Here is a 24,273-nt window from a genome sequence, read left to right on the forward strand (position 1 = left end):
TGCTCCAATGGCAGGTTCCAGAGACAAGTTTAAAAAAGTTATTTGAACTAATCTTCAGCCCACTTTTAACTTAAATAAATCCAAAATGTACTATTTCACTATTTGTAAAGGCCCCAGGAAGCAGAGGGTCTGTGCCACCCCTTGAAGGTGACAGTGAACTGCAGATGGAGCATGGAATTGAAAGGTATCCATCCCCATTCCTCTTGCATTCCCTGCTCACATTTCTAGCATGGCTTCACCCTGAAACAGGCTGATTTTTCTCCTGCTCAGGGTTTTAATAGCTATTTTAACAGGGGCTGTAATGTAAAGATTACACACAAAGGAAGTTCTGAAAAGTATTTTGTCCAGGACTATTTGTGGAAGAAAAGACAAATGGAACAAGATACATAGCTGGGACAAAACAAAAATGTTTCCACAGATGCTGGGTTAAAGAATACCACTGGGGGGGAAAAAAATGTTTCTGGACTGTTTTTTATGTGGCTTTTTTGATTTGGTTTAGGGATTTTGCTGGGTTTCTTTATTATTGTGGGGTTTTTCCTACCGGTCACAAAGTCTGTAGCATTTCAAGATAAACATGCAACAAAGAGATTGTGTTTCTTGGGTATGCATTTTTACTCACTTTGCTTATGTTCCACCTTTCAAAGAGCAGAATTGGGACTTTTTTTATGGTTGCAGAGCCAAGTTATACAGAGCTACCATAGGATATCCAGATCTTACTGAGAAATGAAGAATGGAATATACCAGCCAACTATACCCTTGCATTAAGATGAAGAGAGAGAAAAATGCTGCTGGAGAATTATGTGCACAAAGCTCTGCAAAGCAAGAATTAAAAGTAATGAGATTAAATAGAAAATAAGTACATCAAGAATATGCTAATAAATTAATTAAAGCCTACCAAAGTTGAAATGTTCCATAATTAAGATTGAAGCCCATGAGAGTGCTCTCTTCTACTTGGGGATTTTGCCACGGGTAATATTACCTGTTTGGAAATGTTTCTAAATCTGTGAGGAAAATGAGGTCAACTGAGATTGTGGCCTGATCATTAACTTGGATTATTTTGGACTTCTCTGTTTTCCCAGACCAGCTTTATGGATGATTAAATATGTTTTCTCTACTTCAGTCTCATTTCTAGCACATAAGATAAATGTGAATATTGATCTTTCCTAAAAAGAAGAGGTCAAGATTTAGTGCTTATTGCTTCCCCAGGTTTGTTTGCTAAGTTTTTATCTTTGTGTAACTTTCAAGTCAAACACACAGAGAACAAAGCAGAGCAAGAGTCAGCACAAAGTCCACTATGCTGAAGCACCTGAAATCCATCTGACAAATTAAGGAAATAGTTCTATAGATCTTAACAGGTCTTTTATACGAGCCTTTTAAACTACCCTATAACATTTTATCCAGTCCACATATAAAAAAAAATACTGAGCTTTCTGGAGTAGCAGAGACTGTTGACTGTACCAGGAAAGGGCAACATCTTTCCCATAAGATGCCCATTCTCCATACTGTTTACTTTGTAAGGTAATGTACAAAATGCAGAAAATATTTACTTGTTAACTTCTTGTGGTAGTTTGACATTTAGGGAAAGCAATAAGAACCACCCACAGAAGTGATTTCTTTGAGAGGAGCTGCTGGGAGTTTCTTCTGTGCTTGGGATGGGCCAAATGCTGGGCAGCTCTGAGAACTGACAGCATTTTGCACCACTGAAAAGTGTGTCTGCCTCTGTGAATATCACTTTTTGGAGAACTCTCCATGGAATGACAAGAGAAAACTCCTCTCCCTACAAAGATTGATGTAAAGACTGTTGTATAGTTGGTACTGTTTTAACATCACATTTTGTCTCTACGTTGTCAGCTGGGAAAAGTTGGGTAGGGGGAGGAAAGGTTTCTGGAGGTTTTATTCTGGTTTCTTATTTCTTACAAGAAACCAGAATTCTTTCTTCTTTTCTTATTTCTTCTTTTCTTATTTCTGGTAGTCTGCAGGTATGCAGGAAAATTCTGGTTCCAAAAAGTCAATACCATGTCATTGTGAGCGTTTTTATGAAGGGGAAAGTAAGAAAGACAAATGTTACTCCTGTTCATGAATTTGCCTCTTATCATTTCCCCTGTCTGTTCTGTGGAGAGTGATTTGATTCACATTAGAGGTTATTTGGGTGAGTTTTACTAAAAGAGAGAAAATAATGGTAACCTCATTTGAGATTTATGCCAATTTAAGTAAGAAATTGGATTCTGAATATTTTGCATAGCTGCTGAATTTAGCTGAGGGTTCAGTGAAGCATGAGCTTCCAAATGTGAATAAGAGGCTTTAACCATTTTCCTCTGTTTGTTTTTTAACTACATTTGTTACTTATGATTAGCAATTTTGTGTCATTTATAGGCAGTGTACTGAAACCAAGTTCAATAAACTGACCTTCTTCCACTTATTAAGCTAAATTTGGTATTTAATTATTATGCATTCAAAGTCAAGTAGAAAAAGTAAGCATTTATAAAGTCATTGTGGTTTATTTTCAGTGAACAGAAATATCTGCCTTTATGACTTTTCATAAGAAATTTATTACTGCTTATTTTAGATTGGAATAAATACCAAAAAAAAGTAGAACATCTGTATCAAAGTGTAAAGAACCAGAACAATCAAAAGCTGTTTAATCTCCTCCATTTAGTTCTAGTGCACAGTCTGTTCAGTGTAACTTTTTACAATATACTGTACAAGAAAACAGGTCATTTAAACTCAGTAATTAGTATTATAGATAAAATGACACTGCAGCAATGTTAATTACCATAGTACTGATGTGGTATAGGATATAATTCATAATAGTCATGTCTTTAATTTTAAATTGAAGTGCAACAAAGCATATTGTAGCAACAACTTCTACTTCTTAAGTTAATGTTATTCAAGTGTACATCAGTATCCATGCAGAATGTTTTTAAATAAATCATAATTCTACTTCAGTTCAAACTGGCATATTTGACTTTCTAATAGCATAAATTAAAGAACTTCTTGGTCCAGAAACTTTTTCTAAGACAGTGGAAATCATGACAGAATTATATTCCATATCAAAAATGTCCAATCATTTTCTTTTTCATCACAGGAGCTGTAAATCAGTTTGCAAATGAAGCACAACATTCAGTCTTTTTAAAAATAAAGATGAATGTCAAGGAATTATTTGATGTGTAGTAGGAACTAAACATATATTATCAAATTGGAATTAATTCAGCACTTCTCTGGCTAAAAGATCTGGCAGTTGTAGACCTAAAATATTTATAAAACAGCAAAGAGACTTGTATGGGAAGACAGTGAAAGTTTTTACCTGCAGCTGCAGGAGGCACAGAGTTCCCTATTAATGAATAATTGCATCTCTGCTTTTTGCAGCACCTTTACTTTTGGGTAACTTTGTTATAAATATTAAAAGAAGGGGGAAAATTAAATTTCAAATTTGTTCAAGTGTACTTTAATAATTTATGTCCGCTGAAATGTTCCCATTTCCAGTACAGAAATTTTGAAATGAAGCCATTATTCAGACCTGGCATGAAAAGTACTCTAAAAACCTACTTAATTAGAAGTGCAACAGTCCTATCCAGCATGTGAGCCCAAGGCTAAAATGTGTATATAGGGCTTTAGCAAAACATTTGAATACACAGTGTAAGGTTCAAAGCAGAAATTGAAGTGTGACCTGAGCTTGGTTATTTCATCTCACAACCACAAGACATGTTGCTGTATTTGAGTGAAGGTGTTTAAAGAGCAAAATCTCCAAGCAGTTTGTAAGATTTGCAGATTACTTGGAAAAAAATCCTTTTTTTTTTTGTTTGTTTTGTTTTTTCTCCCTTCTCCATGTGGTGCAGGTCAGTGGGACGATGTACAACACGGGGAGACACGTGTCCCTGCGGTTGGACAAGGAGCACCTGGTGAACATCTCGGGGGGCCCGATGACCTACAGCCACCGCCTGGAGGAAATCAGGTTACACTTTGGCAGCGAGGACAGCCAGGGGTCAGAGCACCTCCTCAATGGCCAGGCCTTCTCTGGGGAGGTATGTCACCCTGGGGGGGTGGTACCACCAGGAATTACCCACCTCTTATTCCTGCCTGAAGGGATTTGCAAGTTAATCTGTAATTTTATTTTTTTTTTCCTGTAGCCAGTCTGAAAATCAAGGGATTATTTTTTTCCTTTTTTAACCAAGCAATGCTAATTTTGTTACTTTTGTTCCTAAAGTACATCACAAATGATGTACTTTATCTACAAATCTACAAATGATACTGCCATGTTTATTATATATAGAGACACCCTCTATCCTCATCTGTGCTACTTACAGAGTAATCAGGTCTCTTTGGATGGGGCCTTTTTGTCTCTTGTAAAGGCAAATACAAGGTTAACTCCAAAGTAATGCTGGAAGTGGTTCAAATTCCTATAGAGGTGCTACTTTTGCCTCTCACTGATCTGTAAAACTTTACATTGAGTACCATTCTGCCTGTGATTCATGCAAAAACAAGGTGATACTTGATTCTGGAGATGAGTCCACAGAATTCTGCTCACATATTAAAGTTAACTGAATATGTAGTCTCTGGCAGAATACTCATGGTGTATGTTAAATACATGTCTATAACACATATTTCCTGTTCCAGGAAAGACCATGATTTCTTGATCCTGATACCTATTCCAGAATGGCCCAGTATATTCTTGCTGGATAAATTTTAGTGGCTTAGATTGAGCACTTTTTTGAGATGTGCAATAAAGTTTGCAGTGTTTCTGGGACAAACAAAGTGGGATCTTTCCATTTTCCTTGTATAGGGAATGTTCTTACATTTTCTTTCTTACATTTTCACACAAAAGAGGTGCATGAGGTTTGCAGTACCAACATCCAGCTTGGGCCATGGCTGTGAACTACACAGCATCCAACTCTGCAACTCAAAATAATGCTTCACAATAACTCTGTGTTAATGTAGGGATTATTTTTAAAGCCACTCTGTTGCCATTCTTTCAGAATACCAAAAAAGAACAGCTTTTTCATCGTAAAGCACTTCTTTTCTCAGAGATGAGTAATCAAATTAACAGCTGTACTATGCATCACAGACTGATGATGAGTCAGTTAATGTGTGGTATTTTCTTTAGCACTGAGGAATAGCAGTTATTTAAGAGTAAGACATTAATTGCTGCATGATGATGCTATAATTGATGGTAATCATTGGCTTTGTTTTATAAGCTACATATAGCCTGTGGCAGTTTTTTTGTAAAATTACTAATGTCTTACATAACCGATTTTGGTTGCCTTTGTTAAATTCTGTAAGTGAATCATCATGTATTGCTCCTTTAAACACTGAAAGTAAAGTAAAGGAAGCTGTAGTAAACAAGGTCTTTGCTGTTCAGACACAGAAGAGCAATATTCAAACAAAAAAAAGTTGACTGAACATGAAAGCAAAAATCAAGTTGAAACATACCATGGCAGCTGTGATGTATCACCACCATTTCAGATGCTTTTAAAAGAATTTTTAAGTTTTTAATTCATCAGTCCTATACTATGACAATATAAAATGTAAAGCATTGCTTGGCAACACTAATTGCTATCAGCTAGGCTCTTCCAGTTTTGAAAGTAAGAGTTCTGAAGTACTATTAATATTTGGTGTTTTCTAACAGAGACTTCAACATTTCTTAATAAAAGCAGAAAGTGGAAGCTGCTGTCAGTCAGTCAGACAGGCACAGCTGGATCTGCAGTGTGTGCAGGATTCATCTTGTTGTCTGAATCCTCCCACAGTGAATAGATGAGCTCAATACCTTTGGAGGATTAATCAGTGCTGATATCCAGAGCTGGGTCTCTTAAGACAGGACAAATCACTCTGTGCAGATGCATTTCCCTTGACAACAGAGCACAAACAGCAGACAGAGCAGCTGAGATTCAAGGACTCCCTTTCAGATACTGAGATGAATTCTGTCCTTTGAGGTTGTGTTTTTCAAGGTTTCAAAAGCCTTTTTGGGCAGGTGGACAGATGAGCTCCAGCAAGGTCAAGCATTAATTACTAATTCAAGCCTACACCTGCACAGTTAAGCTCTAGAACACACTTCCAAAGTGCAAGCCCAGATGGAAACCAATGGTTGCAGATTTCCAGGGAAGGGAACCTGATGGAGCTGAGTGTCCATCCATCCATACAAGTGTTGCCTGTATAAATGAGTGATCTTCCACAAGCTTTCAGCACTGGGGGATGTAACATCCATATCTCCCAGCAATGAGAGGGGGAAGGCTGTAAATAAACCAGGTGACTGCCTGGGAGAGAGTCTTTGTGGTGTCACAGGTGCTTTCAGGGCTTGCTGCTGGTTACTGTTCAGTCCTGCCTTGGATAATGCTGTCAGTGGAGATGGGATAAAGAAAAATAACTTCCTAGGTTTATTAGTCAAATTTAGCTTGTTCAGGTAAGAACAGCAGGGAATATTTGTTGGCATAGGCTTTAGGAACCAGGGAAAAATCATTGCAGGACAGAAGTGTGTGACTGTAAATTGCAGACTGAGTTTCCAGGGCACTGCCCCATTACTGCTGTGTCAGACAAACCTACTGGGCTTTCCAGAAACCTCTGTTTCACTGAGGAAACAATTCCCAAGTTACCCAAGAAGAGCAATCTATTCCAGTAGATCACAATCAGAATTATTTCTGCTGCTCCTTTCCTCCATTCCCATCCATGTCTCTCCCCTCATTTTCACTGAGCTTTCCAAGTCATATGAGGATGCTCCAGAAGAGACAGGGGTGCCTGGGGAGAGGGCAGGGGACAGGGCAAGCACCATTCTCTCCCAGCACTGGGAGACTTAGATTGGCTCAGGCCTAAATTAAATCCAAGTCCAGACAAAGCAGAAGCCTTTAAATAGCCCAAATCCACCTTGAACCAGCTGCAATGTTCTTTACACGTCTGGAAATCCTACCTGATGTCCACACTGAGGAAGAAGTTTATTTTAGGGACCTTTGTTGCCTAGTTGTGCAAGTGGGCAGGCACTCAGAGCAAGCTGGAGAGCACTGGAGTGGTGTGATGGCATGAAGAATAGCCTAGAAACAGCAAATTGCTTCAGAATGTACTGTGGACTGAATGATATTGAGAGGATTGTCATTTCCAGGCTTTAGCTTATATCTAGGTGTTAAAGGCTGTCAGGAGAGATCTCTACAGTAATCTGGTTACCTTTTAGCCCCCAATTATCATTTCAGTAGACAGAATAATTGAACTAATATTTAAATAGTCTGATTTTAAGGGCTTCAAAACTGTGTATCAGATTATCAATATATTTGGCACTGGTAACATGGAAAGGCAGGCAGGCTTTGCAATGCTTAAATAAATAAATGGAGTATTTACCTGTCCCTATGATATGGGCTCAAGTGAGTTTAATTCTCTATTTGCATGAGCATCCTACTGTATTATAATGACTTAAAAAAATCTTGGCTTAGGCCAAGTCTCCAACTAAGACACCAATCATTTGTGTCTGCTGCCTAATGCCTCTATGCAAAACAGCTTTTCATGCTTCAGAGTCTGTATCATTTAATGAAAAAGCCTGGTTTCCATTCAAACAGCAGAACTGGCCTGAGTGCTGTAGCTCAGGCTCTACCTTGTTAAAATGAAAAGGTAACAACCTCCAAAAGGTTCATGGTGAAAATGGGACCCTTTAACTTTACCATGTGGCAAAGTCATAAAAAACTTTTATGGTCATTTTTTTTTTCCTAAGCATAAAAATGAAAAATGTGCTGCAGGAGACCTCCAATCAATTTGGGACTGTGCATTGTGGCAGCCTTATCAGTGCCAAGGCAGAAAGTCAAGGAGCTTAATTATTTGGGGTTATGCACTTTCCACAAACACAGTGGCTGGAGACTTTCAAACAAGAAACCATAGTCCACAACACATGAAAAAATATATATTTCTTCTTTGCCCACCCTTCCAAAAACTCATGGCCATTTATAAACACACAATTATTTCATTTGCTACAGAAGAATTAAAATGAAAGTGAGAACAGGATCTGAATAAATGAACATGTATTGCTGTACACACAGTTTAAAACTGAGATTTACTTTTGCTGCTGCTAAAAGCTGCTGAGAAAGTCAACACAAAAATACAAGAAAATGAAGATAAAAGGGAGAAGCTGTAAGCTCTGAAACACCAGTCTCCTCTTGCTACGGCCATTTCTTTAACTGCAGACGTGTTCTGTGTGAGTGGGAGAGCGATAGTAAAGGATTATTTATCAGGGAGGTCAGTGTTGTAAATCCAACTTGGGATATTTTTAGGAGCAGGACTGTCAAATAGGCAGCCTCTAAGAACCAGCCAGCTGGGGCAGTTTGATCCAGCCTGCACCAGAATTGGAGTACTCTGAATTGTTCAATCACAAACAGTGGCTCTGTTACTAAGACTTGCCTGTGAGGTTCCAAACATCCTCCTCAAAACACCTCATGGGGGTGTAATTTATAGAGGAAAAGCTTGAGATAAGACTGTATTAGCACACCTTCCTTCCTCTTCCTCAGGCAGGAGGATGAAATCAGACAGTGATGCCATTGGCAAGGGAGGACAGGAATCAGCTGCTTGTTCCAAACCCCACTCCTGCAGCACCCACTGCACCAGGGAACCCCAGCACTGCTGCCAAGAGCTTGGAGAAGGAAGCTCAAAATTCAGATTTTTCAGGTGCCACAGAACACTGGTATTACATTTTGGAGCCTCTCTTGGAAGAGGTGCAGGTCATTTTTAAGTATTTCAGCCAGAAGTGTACCATATTCCAATGCTTATTAATGTTGAAAAATCAGCCTCTGGAAAATGTAACATCTGAGGGGAAACGTGTCTAATGGAAGAGGGACTTCCTAAAATCTCTATAATCTTTAGAGTAATGTTGAGCTTCAAAGGAGAAAGTCAACAGGTAACGTAAAGTGCTATGGGAACAGAATATAAATCCAGGAGAGGTGGTAGTATTGTCATCACTAAAGTATAGGGAGGCTGCTCACATGAGTTATTCAAAATCACTGGGATATGAATATGGGCCTCAGTTTTAAGAATGCATCTCTGTCCTCACTAAAGACTACAGATGGCTTCACCCAAAATTTTATACAGTATCAATAAAAAGCAGGATTGAAGTACAAAAAGACACTTATTCACAGAATATTCTGTATTGAAGGAACCCACAAGGATGACCAAATCCAACTCTTAAGTGATTGGCCTGTACAGGGTAATTGTGTTTTTCTAAACCAAATTCAATGTTGTGTTTTAAGTTAAATGGGATTTTACTGCTTATTAATATAACAAAATGCAGCTGTGTTTCTTAGCAAGAAAGCCTCTCCTTCTGAACTACACTGTTGAAACCCACAAGGAAGATTACTTTCCAGGAACAGGGAACTGAACTTTTTGTGGTGTATTTTACATCAAAAGGCAGTAAACTTCCTGCACTGACTAAGTGCTAAAAATACATCTTAATCCTTACTGACCTTCAGAAGCAGTTTAATCTTGAACTTTGTTGGAGTAGTTGACTTTAACTTATGTTTCTGTAATTTTTATGGCTAGACAGTCATCTTCGAACCATGGATAATATACACTTGTTAAATAAAAAAATCCCAAACTTCAGTAGCCAGGAGAAATTCTAAAATCAGTCAAAGGCGTAGCAACTATAAATCATTGATCATAAATATATAAATAGAAAAAATACAGAGCAAGTACAACTACTTTTTATAGGAATGGCCACATTGCCAGGCAGCAGCAGGGTACTCCCACAGTCACAGGTTTACATTTAGTGCCACTGGAGCCATGGTGCCATTTTTAAAGAAAAGTTAGATTCTAGAAATAGACAGTTATATCCCTCCCTTAAGCAAAACCCTTCATTACACAAATCAAGTTATATGATGACCAAACTTTGTAACAGCAATAAAGAATTTTACTTTGAGTATAATCAAATTCCCTTATCATAAATAGCACTCCTGTTCTTTTCTCACCTTTCTAAAACTTGATTAGCAGTGGAAATACAAATAAGGCTTTTGACTTATTTTTTTTTCAAGGGAAGAAGTTACAGTGCATACTACAGGCCTAAGTGTGCATTTTATGATAGTTCAGGCAAAACAGAAAAGTCAAATGTTTTATTTGTAGCAAACTGTAAAAGGGTGTTTCTCTTGGTGGATAAAGCCCAGAAATTCAGTTATTGCCCCAACAGGATTCAGGATTGGACCTGATGAAGCTGTAGCTCTTAATGGACACAAACTAAGAAAAAGATACAGGGGCAGAATTATGTATTTATGTCTTTGAGCAGAAAGACTGACAGTAACATATAACTGAAAGGAGCAGTCATTTAATTTTATAACCCCAGACAATCATTTGAAACCATCTGGAGATTGAATGATGGTCAGAACAAGTGTTTAACCCCTTCTAAAATATGAGACTGAATTTCAGGTACCCTAGTATGATTTAATCTTTATTTTAAGCTTTCATTTTCTCAGATTACTGAGGTTTTTGCATGGTCACTGGAGGTGAAAAGTTACAGCTCACATCAAATGAAGAATCTTTACAGCAGTCTTTTAGTACATCATCATTCTGATTATTTAGTCACGCTAAAATTGCACTAAGTAGTTTTGGACTAATTGAATACATTAATTTCAGATAAAAAAACAAACCAGAAGCCACCTGATTTCTGCAGATCATAAGCTGATTTCTAGAAAGCATCTTTAAATATTTGAAAATTTTGTGTGTGGTGTTTAAGGGAGTTTCCCCTCAAGCACTGAATGCCAGGCTGTTGAATTTGGGTACCAGCTGCTACTACATTGATGTTCTCTTTGTCATTCCCACTAACGTGCAAAAGGACATTCACTCCCAAATCAGTTCTAGCAGGAGCCAGAAATGTTTCTCTCTTTGCTCACTGATGCCGGAAAGCATCCACATTCCCTGGATTTCCCCATGTTTTACTAAAGCATTTGATTATTCTGGGATTCTACATCGAAAATTCCAGGTGTTTGATACAAGGAGCTCCATTTCTGGGGTCCAGCATTTTTTCTTTCTCTCTTGCTTTCTGAGGATTTTGGAATAAAAGCCCCATAGATACCGTCTGCTTTACACTGAATTTCAAGAAACTCCACAGGCAGCTTTTTAAAGGGGTTGTATTTCATTATCTACACATATGTGGGCATTTCTTGTCAGAAAACTTTGCTTTGTTGGAAACTTTTGAATCTTATGAACTCTCAATCCATTAGTAGAATTGCAGGAGCTGTCCAAACAAATTCCAAGCTTTATGACAATGTCAGACATTAATGTAGCATGTGACACAGCAAAATATCTGCATGGAATAATAAACACTGAATTTCTTAGATACCAAGTGAAGCAGATTCCTTTAGTAATGAAGATATTTTTGCACACATTTACTTTTTGGCTACCAACTGTTCTCTCTTTTGGGGGGAGGGAGAAGTGAAAGGGAGTGTCAATGTACTGAGAGCACAGTCTGTCACTGACTGTAATCTAAATCCCTCTGCTGCCTCAATTTTAAAATCCAGCATCATAAAGCAATAAGGTGGAGTTTTTCTGCTTAGGGTAGCAGCTGCAGGATTTGCTTTTTAAACCACTGGGACATGAAAACATTCAGCACTCTAAGCCTCCAGTGTCACTTTTGCAGTATTCACTTTGCCTCATTCCAAATGATTATCATTGGGGTGACTTCACTTGCTACAGGATGACTCTTCTTTAACTAAAGAGCACTTTACCTCTGCAGACAAAAATCTATGTGCATTTGGAAATGGATTTTGTTTTATGTCACTTGGTAATCAGTTTTCCATTACACTTTTTGTAAGTTTTGACTTTTTCCCCAAATATATTTAATGTAACGTTCCAAAGAAAAGAGCAGTCCTACTAACAATCTGTACAAAAGTTCTTGCAGCTACTATGGACAACCACAAAAGAAAATAAAAATAAATGATTGGCATTTTAATTGTTATAATTTATCAAAACAATTAAAGACAGCGAGCAGTTACTGTAAATCTTACCTTGGGCAAAACCCTCATGGAGGCAACAGACTGGTCTGGGGTAGAACTATGATTTGGTATTTCTGTCCTAAGAGTAAACTGCACAAATCCCTGTTAGCCCAGTCTGTCCTCACTGACAGTACCCCTGAGCTGGATGAGGGATGCTGGGGATCAGATAATGAATAGGAGAGCCCAGGTTTAATGACAGATGAGCTACAATGATGAGGATCCAGTGAAGCTCCTGAACTCATTTGGTGCTGAGCATTCACAGCCCACACAAATTTGTCTCAGTAAATGCTTAAATGGGAACAAGCCAAACTAATTCTGGGAGCAAGCCCAGCCCTTGCACCCAGACAGTGAGAAGTCAGTTTGGAAAATCACCTTTAGTAAATTTATTTTACTCTGTAAAAATGGAAGAGCTTTAGACAATGAATGTGACTCTAATTCCAAATGGTCTGAACTTGCTGGCAGCTCCCATGGGAGATGGGAATTCCTGGCTCATTCCCATAGCCAGGGCAGGCACAGGAGGCAGTGACAGCAGGTTCTCCTCATCCCAAATGGATGTGGTGTCACTGTGCCTTGGGACATGAGTGGGGAGTGGGAGCAGCACATCCATCTAGGGCTGAACGAGACCAGGAGGAGCTCCCACCTCTCCATCCTCCCCAGCAATAATCTCTGTTTCCTCATACACACCTCCCTGACCTTCAGATTTTCTGTAGCTTCAGCAACTCTTTTGATAGGTCTTTGTCCCTTACTTTATGTTTAACAGTTTCTTATGACACATTTTAATATCTTAGCAAAAAGCAAACTAAATCATGTCCTTTCTAGCAGCCTTTTTATTACATTTTCATGGATTGCTGGGAGGTGGCAGAGTTACAGTTGTCATTTAGAATACTGACTTGACCTTTCTTCACCACTGTAGACCTTTCCTGGCATGCACTGCCTCCCAGAAAGTCAAAATACTTTAAATTTGAGGTATTTTGTTTTAGCCATCTCTGTAATTTCAATAAAGACTGAGAAGGAAATAATTCTAAGTTTTGTTTTCTTTAGACAAAATTATGGTAGATAATGGATTGGGATGTTTTACAAACAATAAAGGGAAGTAAAATTCAGTTTCATTATCATGTTGGAAGCATGTCTTTCTAAAATTATTAAAATTAGAATAGTTTCTCAGGCATAGCTACTTTTAAAATAGCATGCAAGTGATAGCAGCCACAATGGCATCAGTGCTAACACTGAAGAATTAAAATTGACAGAGTTAAACCACATTTATTCCAAGTCAATTTTCTTTGCATTTATGTTTTAATATCTCACCCTTATCTGTTTGCATTCTTATCTCTGTATAAACTAACTGGATGTCACAGCATATACCTGCCAAAATTTAGTGGTTTAAAATACAGTAGGAATTAATTATGTTCAGCTACTTTTCAGTGCTCTGGTTGGGGGTTTTTTAATCCACCTGCCATGAAAACATTTTCTCACTGACAATTTGCTATAGGCACATTAGAAAAGCACCATATACAAGTTATTACTCTGAAAATTATATCAAAGGCAAAGAGAGTTCTGGATTTTAGCTAGAAAAGGCAAGTCCATTACTGTCCATCTCTTTCCATCATTTTGAATTTTATCTGCTTTTTCTTATCTAAGTATGAACATGCCACTACCATATAGTCCCTGGAAATTCTGTTAATAACAGAATCAGTTGGCAACAGCCTTCATCTGCTTCAGTGTAGGACTGGCCAGAAACAGCTGTCATGTTCTCTAAAATACAAAATTCTCATGAATAAAGAAAATAGATTTTTTTTTAAATTTCCAAGGCACGTTCAATGTGAACAGTCTATATTTGGTGTATTTTGTTATGTGAATCTTTGTTCTTCTCACCTTCAGCAATTTCCTTCCCATTTCCTCTGACAATCAAAGCACAGAGTGATGAAGGCTTGAGCTATCAGTTCCATACAGCACCTCCAGCCCAGCCTGATGCTTTGAGGTGCAAGTCCACATCTCAGCATGGGGGGATGGTCCCATCACTTCCCATGCTGGCACAGGCATTAATCTGACAGCATCCACTGCTCCAGGAGCTCAGCCACACAATTCTCATTATTTGCTGCTCCTTTGCCTCCCTGAAGAATGAAATATCCTGGTGAGACTGTGCAGACCCAACTTCTTCCTCCTGCTCCAATCCACCAAACTCAGTGCAGCACTTTCACTGCACTAAAATTCACTAAACAGAGCATTAGAGGAGCATGGCTTTCTCCTTTTTGTTTTATTTTTTGGGAGAACAGAAAAGCTTATGGTAATATGCATAAATGATAAATAAGAGTATTTGCCTGAAATAAGGAATTCTGATTCAGAAAAGGATAAAAGACTTCTTAGCACTACTAAGTGTACCAAGTGCTTTAGAAGACAGGTTAGTGTTCTTTGCTTGCTCTCTTCACATTAAAAAACAGGGAAGGGTCAATAAAATATCACAAAAATATGCTACCAATAAAAACATCAGTAAAAATACATAATGCATTTACAGAACAATCCACCATGGGCAGAACATGAAGCCCTCTTTACCACACATTCCTTTAGCAGGACATGCCTGTATTTCAAAGACAAAAACAAATAATCAAAGGGACAGACAGAGCTCTCAGCCCAGTTCTGAGTGTCGTGGTTTTGGAGCTCATGGGCTGTTCTGAAGAGTATTGTGTCACTGACTTGTGATGCCAATTTTACTCAAAATACAAATTACTGCACTGAGACTGCTTCATTTATTTTAAATTTTTGCACATTTTGTTCCATTTTTACCTTCAGAGCAGTGGAGGCAGTGAGGTATTTCCAGTGAAGTGGCTCATGGACAACCTGGGAGGGTGGAACTGCTGTGATTTCTATGGTACAACCCAGCCCTGACCCCTCCTGAGTTGGGCACAATTATTGCCATGAAAGAGGCAACAGGCAGGAATATTTCCATGTGCATCTAAGGCTGCAAATCACAGCCTAACCCCAGGAATTGTAGTGTAAGGCAGAGCACTCTATGGGAGCCTTATGCTCTTGGAACCTATTTTGTCCCTTTTAGTCTGTCTGTACCCACAAACATATTTTTATTCACACTCAGCCCTTCCTTGGGGAGGCACATCACAGGAAATCCAGCCAGTTCCTGAAGGCATCTGGTCTGCAGGCTCTTGGATGAATCACAAGACAAACTGGCAGGAAATCAGGGAGGTTTCTGATAATCTCTGCTTGTCTTTCAGAAAAAAAATGTCTTTGAAATCAAGTTCCCTCCACAAGGTACTTTGGTTTTGACACATAAGCATTTTCCAGCAAAACCCTGCTTCAGCAAAAAAAAAAAAAAATCCCAACTAGTTCTGCTTATGATTAGTGCAAGGCCTTATTCTGTGTGAAGCCCAAGGGTGTATTCAGTTAAGAGGATTTTCACTGTTTGATTTATAGCTTAGAGCCTCCCCATCTACTGTTTCTAAGTCACAAAAGGCACAATAGAGGAACTGTTCTTCCTCCTGACTGGTGGAGCCATTCCCTGGGGCAGTTAATTAGAAAGAACAAAAAAATCACCCTTATTCTTCCAGATTCTAATGAATGTCAGTCTATTCTATTCTCATAGGATTTTCTTTCAGAAATCCAGGAAAATGATGAAAGGAAAAATGGCAGGGAAAAAAAAAATGTTCCAAAAGTCTTTTTTTCCATGGCCTATTTGAAAATATCTCACTATTTTTTAGATATAGTCATTATTGAAGATGAATACATCAAAGAAAGCTGGAAATCTTTTGTTAGAATTTTGAGCTGTCAGGCTGCATATTCAGGGTTTATCCCCACAAATCTTCATATACATCAAAAACCTCCTGGAAATAAGTGAAGCCATGGGGACTATGACAGATGTAATCTGGGATGTATGTTTGCTGTTACTGTCAGAAGCACAAAAACTGTGGGAGGGTCACAATACAAGAAAAAACAGGATGCAATCTCTAGGATTTAAAACATTTAAATCCATCTAAATTTAAAATGCAAACTCCACTGTGAGCTTTAACTTCATTTTTTGTTATTTTATGCACACAAGGTATTACTAAATAATAAAATATCTAGAAATTGCCAATACTGTAGAAATTACCAAAAGATTAAGGTGAAGAGAGAATTTTTTAGACACAGGCTTCTTTCCTGGCAAAGAGTATCACATCTGTTTTTTTAAGTCATCCATCTTTCAAATTACCTTGTAAAGTCATCAATATTTTGGTTGTGATTATCAATCAATCTTTGGGCAGACTGGAGTAGATCAATTTTATCTGTGTACTGCAAGACAGTATTCCTTATTTTGTGCTCTGAAAGTGGTATCTTATAACAAAAAGTGAATTTCCATTCTTAAATCTAAAGATGTACATTGTTTAAAATAAAATAATATATAAAAGGAGAATTCTAGAAAACCAACAGAATTACTGAGCTGTATCATCCTACATCAGCTGAAAATCTGTCCTTTAATGTTTATGAAGAGGAAAATAAAAGTGCAGTGAGGAGCTGGAAGGGACCATCTGTCTCCTTTTAGTTCATTGTTTTGTTTTGAGCTGGGCCTGATTCAAAATCCTAATTCAGAGATGTCCAGTGCTGGAAGCTGTCACATCATGATCCCCTTGGAAATTTGGAACTCCTGATGGCTGCACACAGCAGACACTAATGACAGCCCTTGGAACGCTTTTGGCTTCCCAGCCATTAGCACATTTCCCCATTAACTATCATTTACTTCCCAGGGTAATTACTGTGCCTGGTTTACAAATGACAGAGGGTGAGTCAGCTGCAGGCAGGACAACAGGCAGGGCAGGGTGAGGACCAGGACATGAGAGCTTGTGGTGTTTGCAAAGACCCAGAAACTGTTTCTCAAAATTCATTGTGTTATTATTCTGTTTATTTATATCCTTGATGGGCACCTGGAGCAGGCAGAGCTTGCACTGTTGCTGCTCCAGTGGAACTTCATCACCCCAGGACAGAGCACCGTGCAAACTGCAACATCCAACAGCATCAAGGAACAGTCACAATCCTCCTGTCATATATTCACAATATTGTGCCACCCAGAAAGCTTTCTGTCATCTATACCTGAACCTGCCTTTCACCAACTACTTTTAAAATTTCCAAACTTGTAAATATAGAAAAATAGGTAGATTGAACAATGCCAGGTAGAGAAGACCATAGCATAATACATATGCCAAGCTAAGTAGATTTCAAAGTACTTCTGGATTGCAGGGCCATAAGCATTTGACAATATTAAAAATCAATGAAGCAGTGAAAATCATTTACAAGATGTGCTTTCAAAGTCCATGGAATGCTGATGGGGTGAATACCTCTTAAAATGTCTCTAAATGTACAGTAATTTCTGTTTGGATGTATAGCCTCAGATTTATTGAACCATTTTATTACTTTGAAAGTCTTTGCACTCTGATTCTAATCAGGAGACCTGTAACTGAAGAAATGTTTATCAAACTGCTGTTAATGAAGCAAATAAAGCAATCCTTAGCATGTACACTTCTCATCTGTACACCTTTCTGACACCTGCTATCTGTGGGGAAGGGGAGCTGCAGCAGTTTCTGCAGAATAAACTGCACTATGGTAACAGCAGCATGCTTCCCTTGGAATTTTAATTCATATTGGAAATCTCATTTACAGTGGTGACACTATATGGAAAAAAGCCACATATTGGCTGGGTGAACACCTCCAGCTACAGACAGTAAAACTATTGCCAACAGCTTGGAAAAAAAAAGCCAGCACAGCCTTTGTAGTCTGAAGTCTGTGACCTGCTGTGATGCATCAGCCTTCTAGTTTTTGGACCAAATTTTCTCAAATGATCAGCATAGTGAGAGCTAAAAACCATATGTCTCTGTGCATACATGTATAAATGTGAGATAAAACCAGCAGCAGGTAAATGCTGAGCTGGTTTGAACAAATAATCCTCTATTTAATAGTTAGTTAGGTGTTGCACTATATTAGGAATGGTGAGAAGCACGACACTGACTCTCTTAGCTGCGTTGTCCAAGAGAGCAAAGTTTATTATTCCTGATCTTCATTTATAGACAGGTTTGAGGAGGTCTGAGAGGTAAAACTCTCATTGGTCATTAAACTTACACATCACCATCATGGGTTAAGTGGAACACCAGCCCTTGACTGTTTCTTGCAAATAAACAACAAGGATCTAAACACCACCTACAAAGATTGTTGTCCTTTATCAAGGATTGTTTGGATTATTTCTTGAGCTTTCTCAGGCCAGAGTGAGATGCTTGTGTGACTTAGTTTCACACAGGCTCTATGTTCCTTGCTTGCTTTTTGCATTTAGCATCCACAATTAGGTGAAAATACTTTCCTTTGTTTATTAAGAAGCTGTCTTTGGTGTTTTGATTCATGAAAAATTTTCCTCCTCCTGTTCTGAAGCAATATGAGCTGCTCCTGCTTTAGATAGGTTGCACTGATTTTTTTTCCCTTTATTGCTGCTGGCAGTTTTACCCTTCTCCCCATTTGTTATTAGCAGTAGAGGAAGCAAAAGGAAATGGGAGTTTGGGGAGCTCACAGAACCCCAGCTGCTGGTTTGCCTGCCTGCAGAGGAGTTTGCCATGGCAGCACCATCCTCATTCCTGCTTTTCTTTGCTCTGGTGTCTTGTCTGGGCTGAGATTAGAGTTTGTTTTTGTTATACAGACAGACCTGCATAGTTCCAGGCACTTTGTTGAGAGTTTCTGGAAGGTACAAGCAGATCCTGCACAAGTCACTGGCAATGAAACTGTTCCACAGCATCACTCTCAGAACATTTTCTCATCTAACTGCAACAGTGACCTGCAATCCAACCTCAGCCCCAGGCACTACAGAGTTTTATCTGGGTCTTTTCAGGTAGTAGCAATTACCCTGTCCAATTAGATCTACTTTTATTAATTTCTTTATTTACCAGGTCTTTGTTTGGCCAATAACAATGTAAATATAATAAGCGAATAAAACTGCACAGATCTGTGGGAAAACTACTCCAATCCTCCCTTCAGCCTGTAGAGTAACCCATGCCTGTCCCACCCATGACATTCCCAATATCAGAATTCGTGACAGCTGCCAGATGCCCAACTCCAAGGTGTTCCTCTGTTACTGAATTTTGAGTACTTCACTTGTAAAGCACGGAATAAACATGAAAGATGCTAAAAAATATGTTCTGGTGTTCCTTACTTAAAAATCAGAAGATATAATAAATCAAATTGTTTATCAAGAGCAAATGCAGCAGTAATTTCACTTCCTTACTCAGAGTATAAGCAGATTAAGCCTGTGCCTGTTATCCCAGCTATCTTCTGAGTTAAAGGCAATTTTTCTGTTGTCTTTTTTTTTTCCAAAACAATGCATGTACTTTGTGGAGCTTCAAATAACACAGAATAAACTTAGCTAAAAAATTATAGAATGCAGTAGTTTAGTGCTCCAAAGTTGGGAAGTGGGAGCAGAAAGCTGGTTGGCTGCATCTCTTAGTTTGCTTGCCCTGACAGTCTTTTTTTGCCTCCCTCTCTGCTGTTCCTTCTGATCTGCCACAGAGAGAGATGGAACAGGGTGAATCAAACAAGTCAAAGGAATTCAGAATGTTGGGGGTTTTCTCAGCCACAATATCAATTCTGCTGAATTCCAGCATCACTGTACATTTAGGTTGCATATTAATGCTACCCTCCTTGTGTGATAAAATAAAATAAAATAAAATAAAATAAAATAAAATAAAATAAAATAAAATAAAATAAAATAAAATAAAATAAAATAAAATAAAATAAAATAAAATTTTTATAACACAGTTAATGCAACATTTGGGGTAGTTTTGTTGTTTCTGAAATTTGTTGATTCTAATTATGTAACAACAGAGCTAAAATTCAGAATGCAAAGACACAGTTTAGCTGTACAAAGAAAAGGTGAGATACTGCAACCTGCCAGAGCCCCTGAATTGATTTTTCTGTGCTTCCACAAGCACTTGCAATAGGCAGCTGTGACATCCCCAGGGTGATGCAGGTGGCAGAGCAGCATCTCTGCCCTTTCCCACTGTGATAACCCTTTGGAAAAGCAGTGGCCTGGTCTCAGACTGGTATTCACTAACCCCTGAACCCCACTGAGACAGGAGAACAGGGTGTATTTAAGAACCATTTTCATCTCTAGGATATTCACAGTGGGGGATGGAACAGCAGGATGGTGTTGGAAGAATGACAGTTTAAGTGAAAGGAAGAAACGGGTCAGAAAGGGACAGGGGAAAGGTTTGATTCATAAAAATGGGAGTATTTGGGTCTGAACAGGCACAAGAAAAATGCCATGGCTTGGGTGGCACAGGCAGCATCAAAAAAGGCTGGAAAAGAGCAGGGCTGAGAGGGAGCCCAGCCCTGCTGGGCACAGACAGCTACAGGCATGACTTTGATTTCATCTTCTCAGCTGCTGACACTGTCCAGAGCTGACAAGGTCAACGGGAGCAAAATTTTAGTCTATTAAATGAAGGTGGGCAGCCTCAGTACTGCACAGAAATATAGAGTGACTTGATGAAACAGCTGAGTTTAGTTGGAATTACAGGGGGAAAGCAGACAAACTGAAATTTGAACTGCAGCACCAGAGCCAACAGCAACTTTATATAATGTGGTTGAGAGATGTAATGCCCTGAAGTACTAACAAATGCGTTTTTACATCTCATCTTGAGAGTCTTACAGATTTTTTTCAGAAAATGTCCTAAAAATCTCAGCCTTGGTGCTCAGACTCACAATTGTTTTCAGCAAATCTATTTCCCTGGTGAGTTGCCCTCTTTTCTTCTGCAGCAAATTTCTTCTACTTGACTCCCAGTTCTTCACAAAGTGATTTACTGGAGAGATTGCATTTTTTTTCCCATTCTGGAAAGTGTCAGTTTCTGAGCAAGATCAAATAACCTTCTACACTTCAGTATTGACTAATTTTAATTATTAAAACCTTCCTCCCAGGAAAAAAAAATCTTCATGCAGTTTCATGAGAAAGCAGCAATTTTTAATAGGATTCAGGGACTTCTTGAGGAGATCAGGGAGCTCTGGAGACAGAATTCTGAGTTTATACTAGGCTCACACTTCTACAATTTTTAAAAGTAGGAAGAACTAGTTTTTTTCTTTGCCTTCTTTCTATGTGTCTCCCTTTAAACTTGAGATAATGGGCTTTGTAAAGACTAGAGAAACAGGAATAGGTAATATATTATGCAGTAAAACGAAATAATATATATATTTAAATGAATTATAAAGCTAAAAATTTACTTTACATATACATTAAGCATATTAAAATCAGAAATAAATCTTTTATTAGGAATCCTTTTAGTGATACGCAGTCCCCCACTGACAGTTTCATGTGGAATCCTTTCCTCACAGCAGCCTGGCAAATTGATATTGCTGAAGTGTCAATGGAAAGAAAATAACAGCCACATTCCTTTTCAAATTTCTCACATTTAAGTTCTCAGGTTTTCACATGATTGACAAATAATCAAATGTTTTAGCAAAGTAATGGGACAATTTCACTGCTGCTCCATAACTCAAAAGCTGAAGACAGCACTACCTGCATTTAAAGTAAAAGACAGCTTTGCCTACAGAAACCACAAACCAGTGGATCTCACCTCGACAACAAACTGTTTACTGCAGGATAAGGAAATTAAATACATGCTTAATGATGTAAGATTGACAAAGTAATGAAGTTATAGAGAGAGTCAACATTATCTTCAATTAGGTGTCTACTTTGGTTGAAGAAATTTTAGCATTACAGTTCAAGGAGTTGGATTTTTATCTGCAGTAATTTTCAGCTCCATTTCATCTGTGTACTAAGAGAAGAGGGTTGTGTTTCTTTTGCTGTGCAAAAGCCATACCAGAGGATATGGTACATAACAGAGAAATTAAATAAAGGAGGAGGTGTCAGGCACAGCACTAGGACAAACTGGAGAAAGCACAGTTGGGAGAATTGGTGAATAGTAATTGCATGGGGGAAAGACTAAGAGAAAACCCACAGGGGACATTGCTTGTATGAAGCCATCATTCCTTGTACACCTAAAAAACAACACATTTCCATCACCATGCACAAACAGTCAAATATTGGCATGATTTTATGGGATTGGCATAAATTCAAAGGGAACCAGGGTATTTATCACAGCTCAGCACTCCAGTCACACTGGGAGCACCCAAACTGGAGACAGCAGGAGCATCATCCACTCTGAACCATCCATTGTCCCCAGGGTGTCCTGGCAGGGGGAGCTGGCTGCTGTCAGGGTGGGAGAGGGGCAGGCACCACTGCTGCTCTGTGCCTGCCCTCCTCACTGACCACAGAGTTATTGAGGCTGGAAAAGAGCCCTGAGCCCAACCTTTGACTGCTTGCCACCTTCAGGTGTTGTCATCAAAGGACATCCAAGGTGCTCTGTGAGGAGATGGAAGCAGTTTGTACCTTTCACACCCCACCCAGACATTATTCCCCCGTGGAAGCCACAACATCCCCACTCACTTGGTATTTCAGAGTCTGTAGTTTTCCCAGTGGGAGCTGGTGGCAGCAAAAGTGAATAGTGGGTGTTGTTTTCATGGCAGTCAGGAGCATTCTGCAGGCCAGGCCCTTTGCCAGCCAGAGTAAAGAGCTGCTTTCACAATGTGACTGAGGTCAGGCTTTCTGCCAGCAGAATAGACTTTACTACATGGACAAAACAAATTTCAAAGACTTCTATTTGAATCACTGCCCAAAGTCATCTTTTCTAATTACAGAAGGTCCAACAAACCAAAGACTGGTTCTTCAGGAACTCAGCATTTTAGAGCACATTCCCTGATCTACTTTCATTAAGGCAAAATATCTCTGGCATTTCAGGTATTTCCAATCCAGTATTTCCAGCATTTTAGCTGTATAAACTAGCCTGCAAATCAATGCAGACTGTGTTGTCTAATAGGGCAAAAAAAAGCTCTGACTTCTGTTGTCTGATGTAGAAAGTCAGCTATTAAAAAATGCAAATGTGACTTTACTGCTGCCCCTTCCACCACCATCATGTCCATGTCCTGCATTTGTTCAGCAGTGTTTGCCAGCACCCTGCTTCTTTCACCAAAGCTTTCAGAGGAAGCTAAAGGGCTTACTTTAGAAAGATAACTGGCTTAGTTCCAGCTCCCAAGTGTCACTTATCTTCCCTACCGAGTTTAACACCACTCAAGTCATTCAGAAACAAGATAATTTTATATTTGTCTGCCTTAAGCTGTACTATCTCACATTCTTAGATAATCCCTGTCCTCTTGTTTTTTTTCTTGGGTGCTATTTCTTAACTTCAAATTTGCCTATTAAATTACAAACATGAAACTGTCTTTTATGCAATTCATATGGACAGCAAAAGGCCCTTTCTCTTCCCTTAGCTTTACAATAAGCTTCCAGGATATTCTTAAACAAAAACGAATAAAACCCACTTATCTTCTGCCTGCAGGGCAGAACTGTGCCAACTTGCTCTGAATCTTTGACTCTGCATCTCTGACAGGTGTTAAATTTCTCAGAAAAATTTCTAAAAATTTAACTCTAATTTATCATCCTATCTAACACAGCATTAATATCCTAAAGGACCCCTGACAATTCAATAAAGTATCATTTAAAAATGCTTTTGGCTATTTTGAATCAAGCTGGGCTTTCTCAAACTCTTCTGTGTTTGAACTCTCAACTCACAATCCAACAGCAACTTATCCAGCAAATATATCAATTTCAGGTTTTTTCCTGAAAGTTTTCTTTTTACCATATTTTGAGGTGCTGGAAATCAAGTGAAATTCCCACAGTCTTCTGCCAGAAGTATTTGGATTCTGATCTTCTTTTTGTGCCTTTTATGGGTGATATGTCAGAGATTGTCATAGAGCAATGACACAGATTGAACTCTGTAACATGACATTCATTATTGAGATGTTTTCCCCAATACCAGTAATGTTACATCTGAGCCTCTCACAATATTGATACTGGAGCAAAGGACAGCTACTCCCATGCTGGAGGTGATGAGCTGGGCAGAGATGGGAGGGAGATCTGCTCAAAGGCAGAATAGGACTTGAACATAATTTTTTTAAGTCATAGGTGAGCCACCCAGTCACCAAAGTGGAAGGAGACTTTTGAGAGAAGAGCATGAGAAAAAAAAAAATCATAGTCATAGATCTGTTGGAAAAGACCTTTTAATTTAAACAGGTTCAACTGTTATCCTATAACTTGCCAAGTCCAAAGTTTATTTCATCCCCAAGTGCCACATCTGAACATCCTTGGGATGCTGACTCCACCACTGCCTTGGGCAGCCTCTTCCAGGGCTTGACAACCCTTTGGGGAGAGAATTTTTTTCCTAAAATCCAATGTAAATCTCCCCTGGCACAACTTGAGATAATTTTCTCTCCTCCT

The 24,273-nt window shown here is 38.7% G+C and overlaps 1 protein-coding gene and 1 long non-coding RNA gene across 3 annotated transcripts in view; one reads left to right on the forward strand and one right to left on the reverse strand.

The window, feature by feature from the left end:
- The window catches only part of LOC131585855 (uncharacterized), a 51,799-nt gene extending 29,340 nt beyond the window's left edge, over positions 1–22,459 (reverse strand). The window contains exon 1 of the long non-coding RNA XR_009279054.1: positions 22,387–22,459. This is a non-coding gene — a long non-coding RNA (uncharacterized LOC131585855). The remainder of the gene's footprint in view (positions 1–22,386) is intronic.
- The window catches only part of CA10 (carbonic anhydrase 10), a 171,507-nt gene that overhangs the window by 128,840 nt on the left and 18,394 nt on the right, over positions 1–24,273 (forward strand). For both annotated transcript variants that reach the window (XM_058852452.1, XM_058852451.1), the window contains one exon: positions 3,837–4,022. In XM_058852452.1, coding sequence (XP_058708435.1) covers positions 3,837–4,022 — 186 coding nt within the window. The remainder of the gene's footprint in view (positions 1–3,836; positions 4,023–24,273) is intronic.

This window comes from Poecile atricapillus, chromosome 17 (genome assembly GCF_030490865.1).
Source record: "Poecile atricapillus isolate bPoeAtr1 chromosome 17, bPoeAtr1.hap1, whole genome shotgun sequence".
In the NCBI taxonomy this organism is placed as follows: Eukaryota; Metazoa; Chordata; class Aves; order Passeriformes; family Paridae; genus Poecile; species Poecile atricapillus.